General features: G+C 40.3%; 1 protein-coding gene across 3 annotated transcripts in view; it reads left to right on the top strand.

The window, feature by feature from the left end:
• Positions 1 to 26576, top strand: part of NOL10 (nucleolar protein 10) — an 85919-nt gene that overhangs the window by 38320 nt on the left and 21023 nt on the right. For all 3 annotated transcript variants that reach the window (XM_021697320.1, XM_044918481.1, XM_044918482.1), the window contains 4 exons: positions 20859 to 20985; positions 22975 to 23054; positions 23241 to 23339; positions 25167 to 25256. In XM_021697320.1, coding sequence (XP_021552995.1) covers positions 20859 to 20985; positions 22975 to 23054; positions 23241 to 23339; positions 25167 to 25256 — 396 coding nt within the window. The remainder of the gene's footprint in view (positions 1 to 20858; positions 20986 to 22974; positions 23055 to 23240; positions 23340 to 25166; positions 25257 to 26576) is intronic.

The raw sequence follows: 26576 nt of genomic DNA, 5'->3' as shown, positions 1-26576 counted from the left end.
TGGTTGCTCCTTCTGTGTGTGGTCCAGGGCTTGAGCCTCACCTCTCTCCTCTTGACCTTCAAATGTTAGTCCTTGTCGCTTTTATTTATATTCTTTCCCTCAGGAGCTTGTCTGTCCGTAGGCTTTCTATGACACCTGAATGCTGATAACTTCCAACTTTCCGTCTCTAGTCTTTCCTTCTCTGAGCTACAGTTATGTATCCACTAACCTATTTGGGTTCTCCACCTGGAGATCTAATAGGCACATTATATTTGATAGGTCTGCAGTGGAATTCTCGATCCCAGCTCCCAACCCTTACCCCACACCTTCCACGTGTTCCCGTTTCAGCAGAGGACTCGCCATCCACCCAGTTACCTAGGCCCAGAGCATAGAAGCCAGCCTCATTCCCTTCCCCCTTCCACGTCATGCCTCCTTCTCCATCTGTCCCATTGACTCTCTTTCTGGTTTGGTTCAGATCCTGCCGTGTTCCCGTGTTGTGGCTCCTGCCCTTCATCTGGATTACCTCTTAACTGCTCTTTCTTCTTTTTCTGTTAGTTCTCTTGCAGTCTATTTTCCATGTAACACCAGAGTGATATAAAATATAAAAATAAGAAACAAAACAAACATAAATTGGATTATATCACTCTACTGCTTAAAACCTTTCAGAGGCTTATCACTTTGCTTAACATAACTCCTTTCATAATTTTAAAGGCCCTATAAGCAGAAAAAGGCCAGAAATCCAGAGTCTCCATTTTCTCTCACCCGTTGGAGAATAGATCTCTATAACCCATTAATCCATTTACAGAGATCACCAAATAGAGAATGAAACCAAATCCCCAACGATTGCTGCCACCAAGGGGGAGTAACATAGATGAACCAAAACCAACACATGAAATTAGTAGACAGGAAAATTAAAGTTAAAATTAGAAAAACAGTCAGCAGAGTTCTGCTGCCCCCCGCCCATTCACCTCTGGGAGTCAGGGGGAGAGCTGGGCTGGGCCTCAGTAGCTTGTGTGAGGTGCACTTCTCAGGTGGTGGAGTTTACCTGGCTCTGTCTTGTGAATCCGATGTGCATCTTGGTGAGACCTCCAAAACTTAAAAGATAATTTCAGAAAACGGTTAAATCATGACTCTCACATAGATAGAAAATAAATGTGCTAAAATTATTTATCTTAGGTTGAGAGTGTGAACAGGGGTGGGGGTGGGGCACAGAGGGAGAGAGAGAATCTCAAGCAGGCTCCATGTCCAGCACGGAGCCTGACGCGGGGCTGGATCTCACAACCCTGAAATCATAACTGGAGCCAAAATCAAGAGTCAGACGCTTAACCAACTGAGCTACCCAGGCGCCCTGAACGTGTTAAAATTTTTATTTAGCCTGTTAATTAAATGAGGGAACCAGACACAGCTATACCAGATCAAAGAAGAAGTCTAAAAAGGCACATATTTACATGCAGTAAAGTTCTGTTGAATTGGGCATGTGCAAATGGACACAAATCGGCTTTTTCAAAGGCATGGAGGGTTACTTGTGCAGGACAGAATTCCTGTGCATGTCTATAGACAGTATTTTGCATTGCTACCAGTTGCCTGCATTTACAGAATTGTAAAATAAATTCCATAAAATCAGAATCCGATCATCTCGAAGGGTGTGCTCTAGATCAGGGGTTTGGCAAACTAAACACCAGCACCTGTTTTTATAAACCATTTTATTAGAACACAGCATACCCATTCATGTCTGTATTGACCTTGGCAGCTTTTTGACTAAAATGGCAGAGTTGAATAATTGTCACAGAGACCTGATGGCCCACAGACCCTGTAATATGTACTGGCCCTTCAAGAAAAAGTTTGCCAGCCCCTGTTGCAGACCATGCATAGTTTTCCATGAAAGCACAGTATCTTCCTTCACTTATTTATCTACTTAAAAATTTACGTATTTCCTCATCATGATATAAATAATATAAAAATAAAGTTTATAAATATAAAACATGGGTTCGGGATCATGTTTTGGCTTTTTCAGTGTTAGACCTCTAGCACCTAAAGCAATGCCTGTTACACCGTAGGCATTCAATTAATATGTGTGGAAAAATTAATAAAACAATTATGTGTGAGAGTGATGACTGTGATTTGGAGAATCTTAGATAATGACTGTCAGCTTCCACGATGGCTGGTTGGCAGTGTTAATTTTTAGCTATTATACCAAATTAGAATTTTGCATTTGCCTTTTTCTGCTACCACTACTGAATCACAAAAGTGGAGAACGTGGCTCATAAGTGCCAGAGTATGATTTTTATGCGGTAGGATAAAGATCAGTTCCTTTGCTCTGACTGTACATTCTAATCAGCCAGATCAGAACATCTTGGAGTGATGCAATCTTTGTATTTGGGAGTGCTGACAGATTTATAAAATAATACCTTGTCCAGAAGATTTAATAGTGATGCTGTTAAGAGGATAAACTCTTTCCTAGAAGAGTACAAAAGGAAAATATGAAAGTATGGGCATTTAGCTTTTGTTGGACCCTTTTTGAAATTTGTGCAAAGGTCGGCTTTTCTTCTGTTTTAAAGATTGGAAATTATGCCTTCGTTTTTCTCCCTGTGCGTCCCTGTGCTTTTAAGCAGGAGTTGCTGGAAGTGCTGTGCGTGCTGCTAAGATGTGGGTTTGAATCTAGACCGTGATTGGTCCAGTTGATCCATTTCAGTTCAAAGCCAGAACTGAAAGCCCTTTTGGTTCCACTCCTTTGATATTTGGAGATTCCCAGATGTGAGATCTCTCTGGCCAACTGGTGTGTGGTGAATGGCCCTGAATACACTAGTGTCCGTGTTCAGTCCTGAAAGTGACAAGACACATTTTCAGCTAGAATGCTCATTTAGGCAGAGAGCTGTTAGAAGTAATTTTGTTAGAAATTCCTGTTTCATAATACCAGTAGCAACATACTCTCTTGGTTTAGGGAGGTAGTGCCAGATGCAAAGAAAACTATCCCCCTGGGGAATTTGCTAGCATACAAAGGATATACAAGACAGAACATAAGCTGGACAAGTAGTTGCTGAATTGTTTCCTCACTAAAGGAATTTTCAGTGTGCTGTAAGGGAACGGGGGAAGCTTTTGAAGCACAGAACGGTAGAGAAGGAAGGGAACTTAAAAGTCATCTCGTCCAGCTCCTTAATTTATAGCTGAGGAATCAAGTTATTTGTTCAAGGTCAGATGACAAGTTGCTGGGCAGAGCTGGATCTCGAAGGCATTTCTTCAGTCCACGTTGCAGAGTGGAAACAACTGAGATTTGGTAATTAATCTAACCTGAGTTTGAATACCAGCTTCATCACTTACAAATTTTGAGACCTTGAGTGGGTTACTTATCCCGCCTGAGCCTTAGTTTCTTGAACTATGGAAGAAGAATGCTCTTATCAGGAATAGATGTATTTATTCGATCACGTATCAGGTGCCAGGCACATTGGGGATGCTCAGCTGATCATGACTCTTACACTTTCTTACAGTAGCAAAATTCAAGGAGTCCAGTGACAGAATATTTGGCATTATGTGCACATGGAGATTCCCAGATGTGAGATCTCTTGATGTAGCTTTTGGAAGGAATGTACTTTGAGCAAAACAGAGATATACTGAAAAGTTTGTGGTAAAATTGTAAGTATGAACTAGGAAAATGATTTCGGAAATAGGACTTGGTATTGTCCGGTCTGTAACAGATCACATAAGATGCCAGGTTGAGAAAGAGCAGTCAAATGCCATTAGTTTGGCTGTTAACTATTGAAAGAGAAAGCAGTGATGAAATCTGGTTGCTAAAATAAGAAATCGGATTTTTAAAACTGAAGTCCATTTCCCTCCATTGTATCATCAGAGCATGCTCTTTATAGAAAATGGCAAATAAAGAGAAGCAGGAGAAAAATCCAGCATCTCTCCACTGCCCAAAGACAAACATATTAACATTCTGCTGTATTTTTTCCATTGTTTTAATCTGAAACATTATGTGGTTTCATATCTTGCCTTTTCCCCAGTTAATTAACATTTCCCTGTGTCATTATAGACTCTTGGAGAGTAGTTAAAAAGTGGGTTTTGTGTGTGAACATAAAAGTAATATATAGCTGGCGCACCTGGATGGCTCAGTTGGTTGAGCGTCTGACTCTTGGTTTTGGCTCAGTTCTGATCTCAAGGTTGTGAGATCAAGCCCCGTGTTGGGCTCTGCACTCAGCAAGGAGTCTGCTTGTCCCTCTTCCTCTGCCCGTGTGCATGCTCTTTCTCTCTCTCTCAAATAAATAAATAAAATCTTTTTTAAAAAAGCTATAGCTATTTTTAAAAATGTTTAAATATCAGAAAAAAGATGGAAAAACCCAATCAGTCTCACTAGTCAAAGACATTCTTGCTAATATTTTGTTATATTTTCTTTGCATTTGGGAATATCTTAGTGGCCATGGACTAAATTTATAGCACAGTCCATAATTAAGTTCACCTGGCTTACATAAGTATAAATAGAAGTCCTTCAGGGTGCTGGGGGCTAGAGTGATGGAGCACACAGTGACAGTTACGTGGTGGCCCTTACACGCAGTGGCACATGTCCTGGACTGAACTGGGTGGGGAGGGGAGAGAGCCTTTCCCAACTAGGAGACTTCAGTCCTAATTCCTGAAGGGTCCACTGTATGTGATCAGTTACCTTCTCTCCTCTGCATGGAGGAAGGTCCTAGATATGTGTCATTCCTAGGAGAAGAGAGAAAGCAGTCCATTAGTTCTTGTGTTACATGGTCGAGATGAGGAATGCCACTAGAAAAGGGCTGTTGGATCTGTTGTTTTCTTCCAAAGCTGTTTCCCCTCGTATCTCTCATGGTGTTGCCACACTGAGTGCAATCCTGATCATTTTAAGAGTTGGGGTTTTTTTTTTTGGCATGACAAGGCCACTAGATGTAAGTCACCCAGTGTTTCTGCCCTGTTCCGACACTGAGGAAAATGTGCTCTTTCACATCCTGAAGGCTATCCCAAAGGGATTTTCAAATTTAATTTTGGTTATACTTGCTTGACTTTAGAGCCTGATCTCTGTATAAGAGGCTTAGCGGCAGCCTCTGAAAAAGAGACCCGGGAGTTCTCTCCCGCTATAAATCCGAGGGGTGAATGTCCAGCAGAATGTTGGCAGTGACGCCACCTGTGAATGGGGTGGAGGACAAGGTGATCCAGCGAAGGGGTGATCTGGGGGCTCTTAATGTGGGAATGTTCCCTGAGAAATATTTTACAGGCTGAGGGTCGGAGCAAGCTCGGAAGAGAGTTCAGGAGTTGTGTCGTCATTCACATCTAGAGAAGGCATGTTTTTAGGGTGTAGGGAAAGAGTAAGGTCACAGAGGAAAGCACCTGCATGAGGTGGTGGGGTGTCGGACTGCAGGGGAGAAAGGTCACGGAGGAAAGCACCTGCATAGAGGAAGTGGTGGGGTGTCGGACTGCAGGGGAGAATGTCTGTGACTGAGAGTACAGGAAAAGGGAGGAGGATGGAACTTTCAGAGCTTCTGCAAGGAAGAAAACGACAAATTTGAAGAAAAAACACAGTTCATTGTAAACTGAGTTCAGGTTTCAGACCAAAGATGCATATTTTTCAGATGTCTTGACTCATAATAATGCAAATGGGACATACGCTTAATTTTGTTCTCCAAGGAAAGCATTTCAAAGATAAAGCTAATAAGGCTTTAAGATCTAGAAGGATAAGATATCTTATAAAAAGTAAAGGACTTAATCTTACGGAGAAAAAAAATGTGAGGCACTTACAGGTTAGTGGAAGAGTTGGATCCAAATCCTGTGTATTTTAATTACCTTTTCCTGATGAACAAAAGGAAAAGAATGCAGAGCAGATGCCGTGTGTGTGTGTGTGTGTGTGTGTGTGTGTGTTTCCTTTCCAACCCAAGCTCACAGCAAACCTGTTGTAACTGAATTTTATTTTATGCATGAAATTGTTTTAGAAGGCATGGCATGCTGTTTGTAATTTGTCAGTTATATGTTCATCACTCTGAAATGGGAAGTGAAGGCAAAAGTCACGTGGCTAATAAAGTGTTCTAATACAAACAAGTTGTTTGCATCTTTACCAAGAGGAAATGTGCGCTTCCTATTTTAATCTAAACATTTTCAGGCAGCAACATAGTATGTGAGGCATTTTTCCCAACAATGGAAATCCTCTCCATTTCCATTTCTGATGACAACTTATTAGGTCATAAGAATGGCAGACCTACAGAACCTTCATGTGCAACACTCAGGAAGCAACTTTCTGAGCATCCCGTCACATTTTCAGAAGTTAATTTTCGTTCTGGCTAGGTAAGATGCCTGTCATTTTCATATGGAAATATTTGATGCACATGTTACATATGCTTTATTATGTTAATATGTCAGATGGTGTTTGGTTTTGCTTAAACGGTTACTTGTCTGGCATGCCCCATTTTCTTGAAAATAAATGACAACTTCCTATTCAGGTGCTAGTTACTCAGTTTGAATCACATATAGACCAAAAGACTTGTCTCCCAGCTCTCTGGCTGTTAGGACATCTTGATGTTTACTGGTTTGATGTCTTTACCATGCTTCTTCTGGACAAGATGGAGTTGGAAGTAAATCGAGTATTCCCGTGTCCTGTTGGTGTGGTCATGTAGGTAGTGGTGACAGACTCGAGTGTCCACGACCAGGGATTGTTTTCAGCTTCTGAGTATGCCTGACCACTTGAATCATGTGGCAGTTTCTTTGGTTAATATGCCCATTACCTACTCTGAGTTTTTGGCGTGTTTTCTCCTTAAAAATAGAAGGTAAGTTATACAAATAGGCAAGAATTGGGGGCTACCTTCGTTCAAAAGGCTTGACGTATACAGAAAACAAAGTTCTGGGACTCGCACAGTCCTTAGGCTCAGTGTTCTCAAATCCCAAGAAAGTTTGTCTGTCTTCTGATACGTGTTCTCGTGTGAGCTCTGCAAGGGCAGGACTTTTGTGTGTTTACTTTATGTTGTGGCGTTTGCTAGCTAACAGGCTCTCACAGAATACATGCTGACATGACGGAATAGATAATATTGACACTTGGTTTTGAAAATTTTATAATGGAAAAATTTCAAATATGCATAAAAGAGGAGAGAAATAGAGTGAACCACCATCTACTTATCTCTTTGCTTCAGTATTTTCTTTTCTTTTTTTTTTTTTTTTAAAGATTTTATTTATTTATTCATGAGAGACAGAGAGAGAGAGAGAGAGAGAGAGAAGCAGGCTCCCAAGGAGCAGGGAGCCCGATGCGGGACTCGATCCCAGGACCCTAGGATCATGACCTGAGCCGAAGGCAGACGCTTAACCATCTGAGCCACCCAGGCGCCCTTTGCTTCAGTATTTTCAATTGTGGGGGGAAGCAGAGGTAGGATTGGTTTATACTACCAGCACTTTATATTGCTCCTGAAGGTGGTGGTTAAAAATTGTTAAATGGAAATGAGTATTTGATCTTCACATTGGCTCATATCTTTAGGCTGTATGTGGACCTGCTTGAAGAACAGAACATTATTCTTGGTTGGAAACAAATCATGTGTAAACAATGGTGAGGCATATTGAAAGAAAGATTAGAGCTGCCTTTCTTGTGTATCTGCAACATGGTTGTATCATTCATTCATAATTGACTTTACTTTTTAGAACAGTTTTAAATTCACAGCCAAATTGAGTGGAAAGTACAGAGAGTTCCCACATACTCCGTACACACATTCACACACAATGCACTGTCCTCCATTGTCAACATCCTGTACCAGACTGGTACGTTTGTTACAATGGATAAGCCTACACTGACACATCATTATTATCCAAAGTTGTTTGGATTCACTCTTGGTGTTGTCCATTCTGTGGGTTTTGACAAATGTCTAATGACGTGTATCCACCGTATGACGTGTATCCAGCGTTATGGATTGTACAGAGTAGTTTCACTGCCCAGAAAGTCCTCTTATACTCAAGCCTGAAGCTCCAGAGTTTTAATTCACACACACGGGAGAAAGAACTTCAAGACAGTTTGACCTTTCTAAAACTGAAGTTAGCATTGAGTGGTACCACTGTCCATTCGGTTCCCCTACCTCCCTTAGTCTCTACTCCCAAGGATCACCAAGCTCTAAGGATGTACCTCCTTAATATCGCTTATATCTGTCTCCTCCTTCACCACCCACTGCCACTGGCTTAGATGGAGCCCTCATGACTTTTCCTAATTAATCACAAGCCATCCTAGCCTGTTTCCAAAGCCACTCCCCTTTAAAAGCTGAATAATCTGATACACAAAGGACTGATCCCATTCCCTTGAATAAAACCCTTTAAAGGCATGCCACTCTACTTAAAATCAAAAGCAAAGACTTTAGCATGATACAAAAGGGTTAGATTTAAGCCCCAATACCTCCCTGGTTTTGTTTATCTCTTGCCCCTGGAAAACCTAGGCTCTTCTCAATTCACTGCATGTAGAAAGAGCTCCCTGATTCCATCACCCTTCCTTCCACCTTTTCACTGGCTAAATCCTACAAGTCCTTCAAAATTCAACTCAGACGTCAGTACTGCCTCTGAGCCTCCCATCTACAGAAAAATGACTTCTTTATGTGCTCCTTTAAGATCTTGTATAGAAGTCCCTTAGCAACTGTACTGTGTTCCTTTGCGTAACAGTAAGCTCAGAAGTGGCAGTGCCCATGTCTGAAAATGTCTTTGATAACTCAGGCTTTAAGGCAGGCACATGAAAAATGCCTACTGAGTATTTGTTTAATGACCCAGTCCCTCCAAAATACTCAGACTAAAAACTAGCCAACACAGACTATGCAGTCAAGCCCACAAAGACAAAAAACACAAGGTCCTATTTTACCTCTCCTCACTCCCTGCTACCAAACCACATAGCTTTCCTTTCATTCTGAGTTTAAAGATTTCATTATGTATAGGGTTTTTCTTATAAAGCTCTCTTCTTTTTGCAGATAGTTAGGTTTTACATGAAGTTTTTAGAATCTGTCCTGACTTCACTAAGATTAATGCTCTGTACACACCCTCCCACCATAGCATAGATCTTGATAGGACCTTTAATATTGTCACGTGTATGGGACTCCTGTTCTTCATCTTGGTGGGAAATACACATACTTAAACTCCAAAATAAACTTTCTACGTAGGGTTGTAGAAAGTTACTTAAATACTTAATGCTTGGTCACATGTTACTCAATTATGAGTCTATATTGGGTTCCTTCACTCTTCTTTGCTCTGCCGGTATAATGTTCTCCTTCAGCTTTTTTGAGGGATATATGGGGAATCTCATTTTGCTTGAATTGGAAATGTCTTCCTCAGGATTTCCTCGTTCTGTGTGTGGCACTTGTAGATAAACAGTAATTGCTAAATGGTGGCAAAATATTTTTTGATCCTCTTGGAATAGCACTGTTGAGGTGTATAACCTTGAGGAAAAGTGCACATATCATTTTATTTTATTTATTTATTTATTTTTAGTAACATATAATGTATTATTTGTTTCAGAGGTACCGGTCTGTGATTCATCAGTCTTACACAATTCACAGCGCTCACCAAAGCACATATCTTCCCCAATGTCTATCACCCAGCCACCCCATCCCTCCCACCCCCCTCCACTCCAGCAACCCTCAGTTTGTTTCTTGAGACTCTTAATCTCACATATGATTTTAAAACATTTACTCTTCCTTTGTCTCTGCCAAGTTTCCATCCCTGGCTATTTTTAAATATTAACATGCCGTTAGTTTTGACACAGACTTCAGAATTAAGAATTGGAAAGCGTAAGAATGTGCTGAAAAAAATAAAAATAAATTCTTTTGCCTGCAAGGAAGTGGGATGGAAGCAGGAAACTACTGATGTGGTAACCAGGATAACACACGACAGCCGTCTGTGTGACCCTTGGCAGGACTCAAGTGACAAAACAAGGTCTGGGAGAGTGCTCATCAACCAGGTGTGGGACCCAAAAGATAAATACATTCTCATATGGTAAAATTGGCCTTGTGCCTTCAGCACCCATGGGGCATGTGTGTATGTGTGTGTGTGTGTGCGCGCGCAGACGGAGCTGTCAAGGTTGAACATTTTTAGCGTGGTGAGGAAATTGGCAGAGGAAGAGGTGGGAAGTGCAGGACATCGAGGCTGACGTTGACACTGCCTGCACTCACTGTCACTGTGGACTCTGGATGTGAGCTCTAGGAAGCCGACCTGGGATTTCAAGTGTAGCATGACCGTGAACAGAAAATGGTGACGTGGGTGCAAGACCAGGCTGTCCGGGTCAGACGCAGCGGGGGGCCCCTAGAAGGAGCAGGTGCTCCTGTGTAACTAGCAGTGGACTTTGAAGAAGTCGGGGACCATATTAAGATATTCTTTCCTTTCTCTTGAGAATTTAGGGCATCGCTTATCATTTCATGAAAAGGAGAAAGAAATGTAAAGCTTTTCTTTCCACCTTAAATTAGAATTGCTTAGATTAAATATAATGCAGTTTAGAATGCTTAAGAGAGAAATTTAAGAGATTTGTTTTATGAAAGAATTTCACGGTTTAGAATAAAATTTTTGCTCTCTTCAACTGCAATGGTACATTTGAGTGTAATTCTGTTCTTAAATTTAGCAGAAAGATTTGGTTTTCACTAAGCTTACATGTTCTAAATGCCACCAAGCTCAAAGTCAGTACACTTCCAGGGGATATATATGTGTCTGGTTTTTAAAAACTCGTCGCTTTGGTGTCTCAGAAGCTTTCTTGACATTCTGGCACTTCAAATAAATACTACTCATTTAAAAAAGAAAAGGAGTGGAATGCTTTTGTATGTCTTTTTATTTGGTAAAATTAGGAGACAGGATAGTCTATCTGTAGGCATGGTCTTTTTGCCTAAGTTTGGCAAAGGGTAATTTCACGATACCAGCTCCTTGTGAAAATAACTGAAGCATGTCCCCGTCTTCAGTTTTACTCATCTCTCCAACTTATTTCTGTGGTTGGGGAGGAGGGCGAGGGAGTGTGATAAGTATTCCTTGCATCTGTCTGGTCTCTCCTTCCGTAGCCCAGTGTAGCCTCGTTGGCTCCTGGAATATGGTCCCCAGACAAACCCTTATTGGGCCCTCTTTCCTGGAAACTCATTTTATACCCCAAATCCAAAAATCAAAGAAAAAAGAAGTGAAAAATACATGAAAATAAATACTGTAAATACATGACATTACAAATATCAATCATGCAAAGCCAAATGCTTGATGTAGAAACAGCATTAAGAGTTGTTTTGGGGGCGCCTGGGTGGGTTAAGTCGGTTAAGCGTCTGACTCTTGATTTCGGTTCAGGTCGTGATCTCAGAGCTTTGAGATCAAGCCCCATGTTGGGCTCCATGCTGCAGGAGTGGAGACTGCCTGAGATTCTCTCTCTCTCCCTTTGTCCCTCTCCACCCCCTCCTCTTTCTGTCTCTTAAAAAAAAAAAAATTGGGGCACCTGGGTGGCTCAGATGGTTAAGCGTCTGCCTTCGGCTCAGGTCATGATCCCAGAATCCTGGGATCAAGCCCCGCGTCGGGGTCCCTGCTCAGCAGGGAGTCTGCTTCTCCCTCTCCCTCTGCCTGCCGCTCTATTTGTGCTCTCTCTGTCAAATAAATAAATAAAATCTTTAAAAAAAAAATTGTTCTGGCACACATCACCTGTGCATTCTTGTTAGAAATGTTTAACTGAATCTAATTCTGAGAAACAGCCTGTAAGATGTCAAGACCTCTGCAAATCAGCTGGCCTGAACTCAGAAAGTATAAACATCCTGAAAGGCAGGGGAACTCTTCTAGATTAAAGGAAACTAAAGAGGCATAATAACCTAATGCAATGGGTGATCCTTCATTAGATTTTTTAAAATAACAGCTTTTTCGAGATATAATTCACAAGCCATAAAGTTATAACCCTTTTAAAGTATACAATTCAGTATAGGGCGCCTGGGTGGCTCAGTTGGTTAAGCGACTGCCTTCAGCTCAGGTCATGATCCCAGGGTCCTGGGATCGAGTCCCGCATCGGGCTCCCTGCTCTGCGGGGAGCCTGCTTCTCCCTCTCCCACTCCCCCTGCTTGTGTTCTCTCTCTCGCTGTGTCTCTCTCTGTCAAATAAATAAATAAAATCTTAAAAAAATAAAAATAAAGTATACAATTCAGTATAGAGATCCTTGTTTGTTGTATTCACTGCTGTATCCACGTCTGACAGAGTTTTGTGTAGTAAACACCATTATCTAATTTCACTTTATATCACACCAAAAGGAAGCCCCATACTAGTCACTCCCCAACCTCTCATTCCCCCATCCCCACCCCCCTGGCAGTTGCTAACCTACTTCTGTTTCTCTGGTTTTGCCTATTCTGGACATTTCACAAAAATGGAGTTGTATAATATGTGGCCTTTTCTGTTTGGCTTTTTTACTTAATGTTTTCAGGGTTCATCTGTGTTATGTTATGAATCGGTACTTCATTCCTTTTTGTTGCTGAATGACATTTCCTTGTACGATTAGACCACATTTTGTTCATTCATCCTTCAGTTGATGTACGTTGGGATTGCTTTCACTTTTGAAATAAATATTGCTGCTATTATAGATAATGCTGCTATAAATATTTTGTGTGGACATGTGTTTTCAGTTCTCTTGGGTATATATATACTTAGGATTAGAATTGCTGGATCGTATGACAACTCTATACTTAACTCTTTGAAGAAGTGCCAAGCTGTTTTTCCTAGTGGCTGCCCCATTTTACTTTCCCACCAGCAATAGATGAGGGTTCCAATTTCTCCACGTTCTCGGCATTACTTGTTGCTTTCCATTTTTCTGAGTATAGTCATTCAAGTGAGTGTGATGTGATACCTTATTTTGGTTTAGATTAGCATTTCCTAGTGACTGATGATGTGGAACATCTTTTTCGTATGCTTGTTGGCCATTTTTATATCTTTGGGGAAATTTTTCAAATCCTTTGCCAAGTTTTAAATTAGAGTACTTACCTTTCATTGTTGAGTTGTAAGACTTTTATAAATTCTGTCTTTCCTGTATTGTTTTCCTTTCTGGAATGTAAGCTTTTTAAAGGTAGAGATCCTTGTTTGTTGTATTCACTGCTATATCCACGTCTGACAGTAACTATTTTTTTTTTTTTTTAAAGATTTTATTTATTTATTTGACAGAGAGAGACACAGCGAGAGAGGGAACACAAGCAGGGGGAGTGGGAGAGGGAGGAGCAGGCTTCCTGCTGAGCAGAGAGCCTGATGCGGGGCTCGATCCCAGGACCCTGGGATCATGACCTGAGCCGAAGGCAGACGCTTAACGACTGAGCCACCCAGGCGCCCCTGACAGTAACTATTTGTTGAATAACTGAATGGTCATCTTTGGCCTTCTATTCTTATTTAAGAATGAGGCACTAAGATGCCAGCTGGAAGTTCTCTGTATGCGGTGGTCTTGTCCCTGGTAGTTTTCACGCTGACTGTTGAGCTAGTGACTGTTGGGGGATTCTCCGAGACCAGCATCTGCCTTCGGGGGATCTTTCATTTCCTGCAGAGAAGAACCCCCCACTTCCTTATGGGAACACTGGGGTTTTAGGCTGGCCGGAGTGGAAGCACAGAAATATATCCGTGGCTTTTGGTATTCTGGAAGATGAGAGAAGGAAGGGGGTGTGGTGGGTGGGGTCCCGCTTCTGGACATGCAGACCGCCATTCGGTGAGCTAATTTCTGCCCCACAGTGCAAGTCACCTGTGACAGGTATCCTGTCTCTTGTCCTGTTCACTTTCTCCAGAGAGTTATCCTCAGGTCTCCTAAGCGGTGGTGGGAACTTAGATATTCATTGTCTTTATCACCTCCCCTCCATTCAGACCCGGTTTCCCAGATGAATGGAGCCCAGAAGTCCTGGGTCTTGAGGGCTCCAGGGAAGAATCTGCTTTCCTTTTTCCGTTACCTACTCTCTAGGCCCCTGACGTGCACCATGTTAAATCCCTCAACGGAGGCATTTTCTTCTTTTGTTCTTTTTGTCCTTGAAGGTTAATACCTTTTATATTGATGGACTGTGAATTTTGAGTAGGCTTGAGAGAGGAAGGACATAAAAACATATAGTGTGCTGTTATTAAACTGAAATCTCTGTGGTTGTTACTGTCAGGTTTAATTTTATATTTAGATGTTTGCTTGGGGTGTCCTGTCTCCCCCAGCCCTTGAGTACAGGTATTTCATCTTACGCTTATTTGTGCTCGCAGAGCCTCACAAAGATTAACTGTTGGTTTGATTGGCTGCTAGTGAGACAGTGGCAATAGCATTTTGTCCGCTTGGCCTTAGTTTCTTCTCATTTCATTTCAGTGTCTAAACTGCTTTTTCAAAAACCAAATTCAAATTGAAATCATGGCCGATAATAATTTCTCTCTTTTTTGAAATAAACCTTTTAAAATGGTGAAATTAAATTGCTCGTTTGCTAATCTGATTTTTAGGAATGAGAGAACAAAGCACTAGGAGTACCTTTAAATGACTCACAATTACTCACACAAATGCATGTGAACTTGGGTGTGCAATTATGCAGCTCATCATGTTGCAGATGCAATTACACGCCTAAGTGCATGGCCACTCCCTCAGCTCACCCAGCTGCCTCTCTTGTTTCAGGCTTGTGATCGGTTATTATTAAGCCCCAGCTGTCAGAATTTGAAAGTACATGCTGATGCTCGTGGTGCCTTTCAACCAATAAGGGAGGAAGAGTTTGAAAGGAAATTTTCCTTTGAATGTATGTATTGAACAGTTGGTCTTAGTTGGCAAAATCCCATTCTGCCACTAGAGATACAGGCTATGCAATGAGAAAAATTAATAATCATAGTAGTGGTCAGTGATGTTTACAGTATAACATACCTTCATTGTCTCTGGTCTGCCAATTCTGAAATCCAAAAAGCCCTGACATTTTTTTAATAATTCATTGGTGGGAAAGCCTGACTTAGCTTGCTTCATTGAGACTCAAACCTGCCATGTGATGATGAAGCTCTTTTCCATCTTTATTTATCTCAAATCACTGGTGTGAATATGTGTAGGATTTTGGTGCGGAGATAATAACATGTTTGAATATGGACCACTGACCCAGACCTCACCGAAGATTTTATGCACTGTGCATACTATATTACCTTTATAAAATGCATAAAAAATTTGAATTTGAAGTTCTTTCTGGGCCCAGTAGTTTCTGATAAAGAATTATGGCCTCATAGTAAGAATAACAGATTTCTGATTAGATGTGACAAAATTCTTCAGGGGGATGAAACTCCCTCCCTACCTCTTAGAGTTTGGTTTGCTACTGCAGTGATTACTTTTGCTGCTCTTGATACTGTTTTTATTATTGCTCTAGTTCCAGAAGCAGATATTTATATCTACTTTAGAATGTCCTGGAAACAGTTCTGTAACAGAATAATAGATAATTTACTTGGTTGCTAGATAGTAAAATTATTTTATATTCACGGTGTCCATTATTGCTTGTAAGTGTAGTTCTTATCTATTCAGTGGTGTCATTAGAATGTCGAGTTTAAATTGAGTTTCAAGGATTAAAGGAGTATAAGATCACTAAAAGGTAAATTGATAATTCTTCTAACCAAGCATCTCCTGTATAATTAATAATGAGTAAAATATACATTAATTTTGCTAGCATTGAATTCTAAATATTTAGTATGGCAATTTTTACTGAATACATAATGATAACCTCTTCGGATTTTTCAAGGCCTAGCGCCGATGTCTCCTTAAAAGCTGTTTTGGCTGCCCGGCACCATTTTAAAATCTCTCTGCTCTGACACTAATCATATTTATATTGTACTTCCTTGCTTTCCAAACTTGTTTTACATATATTTGACATGTGGCACTTAGCTTTTGATAAATGCTCAGTTAACCTTTTGAATGAATGAATGAAGCTGAGGAAGTTAAGAATTGTCTAGTCCATCCACAGAAGTATCATTATATGTGAAACTTTTTTCCTGTTGGGTTTCATTTTGCTACTTGTTTTTATAAAGTGGAACACAATAAGCCTGGAACTCAGTAAGTACTTGATGAATGAAAATTGAATTAATATCTACCTCCTGACATTTAATGGAGCTAGTTTTACTCCTTGAACTTAATGGAATAGACTTGTCATTTTTCCGTGTGATGATATGCTGTCTCACACTGTGATGGTTCGTTCTCCAGTTATCACTAAGAGATACCCTACTGCACACTCTGCTGCAACGCATTCTGAAAATTTTGTAAGAGCATATTTTTAAAAGTCAACTGTTTGTACTTGGATACATTATATACTTTTTTGTGTGCTAATAACAGTTGAAGTTTCCCAGCTTATAAGCCCATTTTTGTTCAAAGTTATTTACTGTCTGTTGATAGAGCTCTACCAAATGGAGTAATTAAGAATTTTCTTAGTTGCTGAAGTTTTTTTAAGTCATTAAAAATTCAAGATAATAATTTCAGGGAAATACAAATCAAAACTACAATGAGATAGTACCTCACACCTGTCAGAATGGCTAAAATTAACAACACAGAAAACAACAGGTGTTGGCAAGGATGAGGAGAAAGGGGAACTCTCTTACACACTGGTGGGAATGCAAGCTGGTGCAGTCACTCCGGAGAACAGTATGGAGGTTCCTCAAAAAGTTGAAAATAGAGCTACCATATGATCCAGCAATTGCACTACTGGGTATTTACCCCAAAGATACAAATGTCGGGATCCAAAGGGGTACGTGCACCCCAATGTTTATAGCAGCATTACCAATAATAGCCAAATTATGGAAACAGTTCAAGTGTCTATTGACTGATGATGAATTGGTAAAGAAGGTGTGAAGTATATATATTTACAATGGGATATTATTACTTAGCCATCAAAAAGAATGCATCTTGCCATTTGCAACAATGTGGATGAGCTAGAGTGTATTATGGGAAGCAAAATGTCAGTCAGAAAAAAGACAAATACCATAAGATTTCACGCATCTGTGGAATTTAAGAAACAAAACAGGTGAACATGGGGCGGGGGAAAGAGGCAAACCAAGAAACACTCTTAACTCTACAGAGAACAAACTGATGGTTAGGGGTAGATGGGCTAGTTGGGGGACGGGGATTAAGGAGTAAGCACCCTTGTGCTTGTTGTGATGAGCACGGGGGGAATGTATGGGAGTGTTGAATTACTATATTGTATACCTGAAACTAATATTACACTCTTAGCTACCTGGAATTTAAATAAAAACTTGAAGTAAACAAAAAAGATGATAATTTTAATTGCTGTTTTATATTATCGGTTATTTTCTTATATTAATGGTAGGAAGATAATGAGATTATTTGGTTGTGTTCAGTAGCATTATAAGTAATGGAAGAAATGATGAGATTTATACCGACTTAGTGGTTTGGTTCTTTGTCTCTAATAATACGAATAATACATCGTTGTTGCTATTTTAACTATCCTTGATCTGTTAAAAACCATCCCTTTAGTAAATCCTCAGTCTTGGCTCTGGCTAAGTGGAAGTTTCAAAAGTCGAGTGGTGGGAGGGCTACCTTCTGTGGACTCCAGAAGAATTTTCTCCCCACTCTGTCATTTCTGTCCACTACCGGAATATACGAGAACTTTGGGTCTTAAAAGTAAGCCTGTATAAGTAACAGCGTAAAGGTAGTTTGTAACCACAGAGGCAGATGATCTCAGGCACATAGCATGTATTTTCATGTACTTTAAAATCGGTTCTTCTGCTCAGATGGATTAGAGCAAGCAGATACTTGGCTGCACTGGAGTTGAGGCCTTCCCCGGACAATGTGAGAAGGATTCTTTCCCATTTGGGAGGACCACGTATTTCCGGCTAGATTGGTTGGTACGATGGTCATTGAAGTTGCTGAGGGGCCCGCAGGAACCCTTCGTAGCAGTTGGTTGAATCAGTTTCCAGTTCGCTGCTGTGCTGACCTGTGACTTTAGGAAATTCTTATAAATCAGAAGTAGAAGTTCATTAATAGATAATAGAAGTTTAAAATAGAACAATCTCCGCTACTTTTCTGAAACAAAAAAAACCTCTTTAAGGTACATAAAAATGTAGATAAAGGAACAATACTCAGTTGTGGCTGAAGTAAAGTACAGAAATAGCAATATAATGACAGTACAGAAAACCTAGAAGCTTTTGATATAGTAAGAGTATTCCAGTGGTTAGAAAGGAAGTTTTCTTCAAGTTGTAAAGCCTGAAATTTAGGAAGTAAATTAACATATTTTTAAGGACTAATTGAAGGTTTAACATATTTTATGAGTGAGTACAACAAGGACTTTTTACACATTAATTAATGTTGTGGTCATTATAGGTACCTCAGAAAGCTGTGCATGGGGTTACGCCCTCCTTATTGGTTAAGCTGACCACTGCTTTTGCAACCTAATGGTAGCCCTTTGAGGAAAGCTGGAATGTAGATAAAACCTGCTGTTTAATGCCCGTTAAATCAGTAATTTCAACTTTGTTATGGTTGTTCTGATGTTCTTTTTTTTTTTTTCCCCCTGAAGAGGAACTAGGGCAATGTGATTAATAAAATCAACCCACTAGATTTCATTTTGTTTTTGATGGAAATATTTCCTCCTGTAAAATTTAATGGCCATGAATTTGATTGCAGAGTTTATTTACCATACCCAGACCTGCCCCAAGAGGCAGTTTAAAACAATTCCATTAGAATCCAGTTAACTAATCAAGATGAATGTTGTGGAACATTATAAAAAAGGACTTTTGTGAAAGTCAGCTCACATCTGGCCTGATATTTTGATATTCCTTCTCGTCATCCCCCCAAGAAAAGTCATTAAACATAGTATAATCTTCTTACTGTCTTTGAGGCCCGTGGTTTATCACTAATTGAAGGCTTTTAAAAGTGAAACTCTCTTATGAGGTCTTTTGGTCACCATTGCCCCCTTGCCTGGGGGCAGAATGGTCTGACTTTCACCAAGAAGTGCTCTCATATCCAGCAGTTTTATGGTGAGGTATTTGAGTGTTTTTATCTGAATAAGGAAAATTAAGCAATTTCAAAAATACTTTTGCCAGGCAGGACCCCTTAAGTCTTAGTACTGTGCGTGCTGGAATTCCTGAATGCATGCATACATCATGTACCAGTAGAGGTATTTGTGAAATGTACTGAAAGCACAGTACTTGGCAGGTGATGTTCTAGGTACTGGAGATTCGGCATTTAGAACAGATGAAGTTCCTACCCTCCCACGAGGACAGTCTCTTGGATATTATATTCCAGAAAGATGACCACAGTGTACTTACATTCTGCTCAGAAGAAGAGAAGGTTGCTGTCTCAGGTCCTACTCCAGCATGTGGCAGAGCTTTGCGTTTGCTTTATGACTGAGGGGAAGTTGTGAGTGCCCGAGCTGTCACTCTCTGTGATTTTCCCCACTGGCTCATGAGTTCACTCCAACCCGAAGTCCCTCCATATGTGATTTTCGGTGTCCCTGCTGTTTGTTCCTGGCCTCGCCCGTCTTCCCCAAGGACTCCGTGCAGTCTCCGTCTCTTGATGTGCACGGCTGAGTGGGTGTGTGCGTGTGCTCTGCTAGATTTCTTGTCCCGGTGAGATTTTAAACTCCTTCAGGGAGATCATGGTCAGGGACTTTGGTTTCGTGCAGTGCTTTAGATGTAGTAGCATTTATTAGTATTTGTTGACGTCAGGCTCCTTTCCTAAAATTGCTTAAATCATAGCAGTTTCTTTAAAAAGTATTCTACATTGAATTTTTTTTAATGCTTTGCATTTCTTTAAGGTTTGTCTTTCATGGTTAGTCAGACCACTTGGTGCATCAAAACCTTTACTTTAAAAAAATTGCATAGATGATTGCTAATATGCAACTTCCTGCTAGGACTCCTTTTATGCTCATTAAGCATGGTTTTTCATGTTCGCAAGTGCCATAACCTTTGGCGGGGGCGGGGATCACCCTTTCTAGTCAGGCACAGTAATACTGCATTCGTATGGCCATGTCTGACATTTACCTGTTTCTGATTGGAGATAGTATCAGGCACTGTTTTTCTTTGTTACAACTCTCTTCCTCCCACCTTTCCTTCCCCAGAAAGTTTAAGCTAGATTTAATCATTTCCATTATGATTTTTGTTTTTCTCTTGTTTAATTGATTACTATCACAATAGACAGGGCAGTAGTCATGGGAAGTTCCATTTTGTCAGAGCCCGGGGTTGTTCCTTGTGAAAGCCTGCAGTTCAGGGAAGCTTTCAGCCGCATGGCCTTCCCGCTAAGCAGCGTTGTTTCCTTTGGGGTAAGCTTTGACCTTGGGGGGTGAGGCATCGTGCTGGGAGAGATGTTGTATGGACAGCAAAAAAGTAAAAAGCGGTCATGGTATTTTATGGAAGTAGGATTACAGAATGAACTATTCCTATTTTAGTAGTTATAAATTCTGTTCAACTTTTATTTCTCCCTAACTTGTGGGTCTTGGCGCCCTTTTAGGTTAAGTCCGAAGGATTCTATATACAGAATTTTAATTTTTAATGAATTAAATGAAGTGGACCACACAAGAACAAATATAATTATCAAGTAATTAGTTGAGAACCCCTTAAAAGAGGGTAATTCTCATTTTAGACTTCCGTTTGAAAACGGCAAACTTAAAAAAGTCTTTTATACTAAATATGCTTTGTAGATTTTAGTAATCTTTTGAATAAAAGAGGTGATAGACAAGTGGATGTTATTTTAAGGACCTGAATTAAAATATTTTGTATTTTGATAGTGCTAATATAAAAATATTCATTAATATCTTTACATCCCAGACAGATTTTTCCTTTACAGGCCTAAATTTTTCCTACTTTATTTTCTTCCATTATATACTTGTTGATTATGCATATTGCAGTTACTTTTCAATATTCTGATAGGAACAAGGATTTTTAAATTTTATTTAATAAAATCTGGTGTAAAATAACTCTTAGTTGACGTGGTGAGAATGTGCATGTGCTAACCTTTTGATCAACACCGGTAGGTTTTGGGTCCTGCTCCCAGGTGGTGTTCATTCCTGGACAACTTGACAGAAGAATTAGAAGAGAATCCTGAAAGCACGGTTTACGATGATTACAAATTTGTCACCAAGAAAGACCTTGAAAATTTAGGTAAAAAAATTATGATAAAATTTTTAAAAAATTATTTGGGGGTTAAGTTTTGAAGGTAAGAGGTAGTAGAGTCACATTTATCTGATTTTCCAAATCTTCTCTTTCTGCCAAATCAGATATTAAACTTGCTATGTATATTGTCAAGTTTGTAATCTCTGCTGAGAGAAAGGTTGAGATAAACTCAACCTACTGAAGCTTTTTTATATTTTAAATGAGGAATAATTTTCTTTAGCATACTAGCTATGTATAGAAAAAATGTCAAGAAAGTGGTGATTTTCTTCAAGTACTGTTTGAGTATAAGGTTTTGAAAATATCTCAGAGACTGCACATAAATGCTTCTGGCTCCCTTTTAAGTTTGCTTGTAGAAGACCCCATCCAAAACTTGGGAACCTGATTGAATCCTCAGATATGTAGAACCTTATAGTTACTTTCGGCTTAAAGGTCACAGACCAAGAAATGCCTTTTACCAGCAGCCAACGTTGTGGGGCTTATCATGTGCAGGTAATATTCTGAATGTTTACATACAACTCTTAATTCCCCCCACTCCATGGAGTGGATATGGTTATGATGCCATTTTATAGATAAGAGACAGAGGCACTAGAAGGTGAAACTAACTTGCCAAAGGCTTCAGTCATGAACACGAGGGTTGGGGTTTACACCTAGAGCGTATGCGCTTCACCTCAGCCACACCAACCCGTCGGAAGAGTGCGTGTGTCTCAGGTGACAGGTCCTACTTCATAGGATAAGGAGGGCAGATTTTGCTGATCTAGTTCTGTCATTGGAGAAAGGCTGCACAGAAAATGATGGAGAGTGGGCAAACCTCGAGGACCCCTTCTCCACGAGTCTAGGCAACTTAGTTGTCTGTGGGGCAGACAGATGTACAGCGGCAGTTAAGTGTTACAAGAAAATAGAATCATGTCATAAATAAACTGAGAGGTTTCTGAACTTTATTTCATAGCACAATTAATCTAGGCAGAATTCATTTTCTACCACTTACCACCAAAACAACTCTTTACATTTTAATGTTTAAAGAGAAGAGGCTTGTAGTCAGCCTTTTAAAAACGATGCCGGGATAAAATATGGTACAGTAGGATCTTCCTCCTGATGTGCCTTCCTGAATAGCTCCAGTGTAACTTGTACACTATGCTGTGTCATACTCACCTCCATTCTTAAATCGGACGGAAAAAGTCATTGCTATTTTGCAAAGTTTTTAAAAATACTGTGTTGTGTTCATTTGGGGTGCTTGTTTAGTCTCTTTCACTGTGTTCATTTTGGGTGAGGAAGGCAGTTATAAAGCATGGTATTTCCCGAAACATGTTTCATGGAATGTTACTTGTGCTGGAATGTTGGACGGAGCGTACCGTGGCTAACACCGTGGGCATCAGAGGGAGACGGACGGGTGCGCGTCCCACATCTTCTGCTTAGTATCTGCGCGGCTTGGCCAGTTTACTGAACCTCATTGAACCTTGGTTTTCTCATCTGTAAAATGAGAATAACGGAAAGAACATGCCCTTCTTACATTATTGTAATAGCATGCTTTGTGTTTGGAAATTATGGGAGATAATTCCCCCCCCCGCCCACCACCACCACCGCTGTTCCTCCCTGATGGTATAAAGTTGGCAAGTCACTGTTGATGCCGGGATTATTCTTCAATTTGAACTGGTTCACAGAATCCAAAAACCTGAGAACCACGAGCATAAAGAATCCTTCTTTGCCAGTCTTTCATAGTTCACAAAGACTTTTTCATCATTTTTGTGCTTAATGACATGTAAAATAAAAAAGGGTGACACTGCTTAAAGTGGATTAAATTTCCTCCATAGTTTGTGAAGATTAGTGGTTCTCATACTTACAGTTTTATTCCAAAGTGAAACCTTATAATCAAATCAGAAGTGAAATCTTATTATAATCTTACTATAATATAAGAAAAAATGGTTTAACTTTCATTAAGATTTCGTAAGGATCTGCCTTCTTCTGATTAACTCCCTCCAGGGCTCACGCATCTCATCGGATCACCTTTCCTCCGGGCATATATGCATGGATTTTTCATGGATATAAGACTCTATCACAAGGTAAATAGACTACACTTATTTTAGGTGATTAATGAGCCATTCCTTCTCTATTTACTTGCATTTTGCAGAACATGCTTATGATTTGTAAGAGAGCTGCCTGTTCTTTGGCAGAATTGTCATGGTGTTGATGAAACATGCTATTAAATATGACTTTTATTTTTGAACTTTCTTTTCCACTATGAAAAGGTGAAATTGATGGTAAATCCATTTGCTTATGAAGAATACAGGAAAGATAAGATACGACAGAAAATAGAAGAAACCCGCACACAGAGAGTCCAATTAAAGGTAGATATTGTGTTCTACTCACTATTGAGTTTACCAGAAAAGTACTACATTTTCATTTTGTGTGTTATTCCAAAGAAACCTGCCATCTATTTCTGTTTTCCCTTTTTTTTTTTTAAGATTTTATTTATTTATTTGAGAGAGAGAGAAAGCACGAGCAGGGGGAGGGGCAGGGGGAGAAGCAGGCTCCCTGCTGAGCAGGGAGCCCGATGTGGGACTCGATCCCAGGACCCTGGGATCATGACCTGAGCCGAAGGTAGACACTTAACCGACTGAGCCACCCAGGCGCCCTCGTTTTCCCATTTTTAGTTTTACGTCTTTTCCTAATAGTTTTTTGATCTATTTTATTGGTCATGAGGGTGGATACTCTTTACAGTTTGAACATGATGGATTCTATGGCAGTGATATTATGAGAAATAATGCCAGAGGGACTGATATCATCAGCCCTTCTAAGAAAATGTGACGGAATTCTCAGATGGATTTTCAGTGTTTGGAGTGTTGAGGTTTTGATAATCCCCATTTCTTTCTGACATTTGGCAGTATCTGAGGCTATCTGCTTGGGTCATGGTCATCAGACTACATCAGGGTCCAGAAGGAATCAGATCACCTAGTTCTATTAATAGAATTTAATGTAAAGAATGTTAGAGAACTGAGGCAAAAACCATAAGGATAGCGCCTCAGGCGTGGCTGCAGGAAGCAGCCTCGGGGCTGGGTGGCGGGGAGGAGGCAGCGCTGCTGGGACCCCGGCCTGTGAGCCTCTGGTGCTGGCGCTCTCTGCTCCTGAGAGGGTCGGAAAACCGCCCGCTGGGGTCCCGCACTCTGCTGGAACCACCTGCTCGCTGCCAGGGTGAACAACTGTTGCCTCGCGCTGCCCGCCCAATAGCAGGCAGACAGGGAAGCCGAGTCCCCTCTGCCTCCCAGTCTCTCTGGCAGCACCACTGGGTTACGGTTCACCACCAGGTGACACACTCATTTCTAACTGGACATTGGCAATAAATAAATACACACATACATAAATACATACGTCTGCACATATATACGTAAGTATACATCTGTACACACACACTCAGTACCAAAGACTGTTTCCCTTTTTGCAGATTATTTGTGAAGTTTTCTAGGAGTGTTGAATGTGTGTGTGTTGGTAAGGGGGAGACTAGGATGTGTAGAGTATTTTTGTCCCATTCTTTGCATTACTTGTCTAAGTTGTATTTTACAATGGAACATAAAGCACTAAGTGGAAAAGGACAATAAAGAGCTCATAACTTTTTCCTGAGCATTGTCAGACTCACATCTAGAATTCCCCTTAGAAATTTGCTGTTTCAGGAGCAGCAAATAGTGCATTTAGCATTATTAGTAGCGTTTCAGGGGTTCCCTGAGCCCCAGCCAGAAGCTGCAATAGCAGGCCTACTGGTCTCCACTTCATCAGCGAGGGGCCTGGCCCTCTGAGGCTGACCTCAGCCAAACACAGCTTCTCCCAGCTCGCTCCTCAGTACTCCAGGAAAGAGACCGGGTGAGGGCAAGTACTCCCAGCTGATAACATCACGTGTGTCCACATTATTTCGTCCTCTGGGGATAATGAAATTTTAAAAATGAGAATTGGAGGGGTGCCTGGGTGGCTCAGTTAGTTAAGTTTCTGACTCTTGATCTCAGCTTGGGTCTTGATCTCAGGGTCGTGAGTTCGGGCGCCACACTGGGCTCCACGCTGGGCATGGGGCCCACTTAAAAAATAAATAAGAAATTTCCTGTTTGTGAAATTATACTCCTTACAGAACTATCAGCTTGTAAAGCTAAAATGTAGGTATTTAATACACCTTTTTTTTCTTCTGCTAGAAATTGCCCAAAGTTAACAAAGAACTAGCACTTAAATTAATTGAGGAAGAGGAGGAAAGGCAAAAATCTACCTGGAAAAAGAAAGTTAAGGTAAGATTTTATAAGGCAGTGAAGACGTTGATAAATTGTTTCTATATTTTCTTAGTAGTAACTTTTAATTATCTTTTTTCTTTCTTCTTGAAAAATACATGTAGCTTTTTTCACCCCTGCTTATGGGATAGTGTATGCTCAATATGGGAAGTTTGGAAAAATAGAAAAGAACATAAAGAATGTCACTTATATAATTCTACCTAGAGAAAGGCATCATTAATATGTTAGTGAATTTCCTTCCTGTCTTATTTCTCTTAAAATTATAAGCTGTAATAGTGAGATAATAATTGTATATATAAGATGTTTATCTTGGTTGCATAAAATAACACAGTGGTTTCCCATTTCATTAAAAATTCTTCATACTTTTGAGAGCTGCATATACTCTTAAGGATGTATAATTTATTTAATCCTTTTATTGTTAAATATTTAAATTTTTTATTGTTTTTCTTTGTTCTGACTAGATCTGTTTATAATTCCAGAATTAATTAATTTTTATTTAGACTTGGCGTTATCAGGAGTATGCACGCTTATGTGTAACTGCTTCTTACCTTCCTTTACTAATGTGAAAATGGATGAAGATCAGTCATGAAATAAATAAGGGTTAGTGTTTCATGTCGCTGATATTATCAAGACGGGGGAGATTTTTCTAGTTTTCCTACATACGTGAGGACTTCTCATCATCTGCTTAGACGAGCAGGCAGGCAGATCACTCAAGCGTGGCTCTTTGCTGGAATGAGTTATAAAGATCCAATCTCTGAGGAGCCCGCGGGCCCCGGCTCTGCGTGAAGGGCCTGACCTTGGAACTTTGGGCCAGCTGTGTTATGCTCGCAGGAGATTTTTGTTTGCTTGTTTATTCTTCTCTGTTCTCTTGCTGGTTTCTAACCAGGTTAAGTGAACGGGAGACAAGCCAGCTCTTTGTGTGTTTTTGTTCCACCACTCCCTTCCCTGACGCCAGTGGACTTCAGCTGAAGGCTCTTGTTTCTCACTAGCTTCTTGCTCCGTGATCCCGGGCTTTACTGGAGCAGAGTTTTTTCTTCTATCACATGCAAAGATAGGACCAGAGAGAGGGTATTCTTGGAGTGCTGTGATTTCTAAGTGGAGTACACACCACTCACTTCCTCTCCTCTGCCTCTTCGTTCCGGTGGCATCTTCCCATCCTGGTCTAGTAGGTTTTTTAAATATGTTATTTAAATCTTGATTTTTAGAAGCCTCTCTTAATTAAATCCATAGATGACTTTTTTGTTTCCGTTTTCCTTATGTGACTAATACACCAACATTGAAACAATTACTTAAACTTACTATATACATTTATATCCACGT

Source organism: Neomonachus schauinslandi, chromosome 10 (genome assembly GCF_002201575.2).
Source record: "Neomonachus schauinslandi chromosome 10, ASM220157v2, whole genome shotgun sequence".
NCBI classification, from domain to species: Eukaryota; Metazoa; Chordata; class Mammalia; order Carnivora; family Phocidae; genus Neomonachus; species Neomonachus schauinslandi.
Note: the sequence above shows the minus strand (reverse complement) of the source record. Positions and strands in the feature narration are given on the sequence as shown.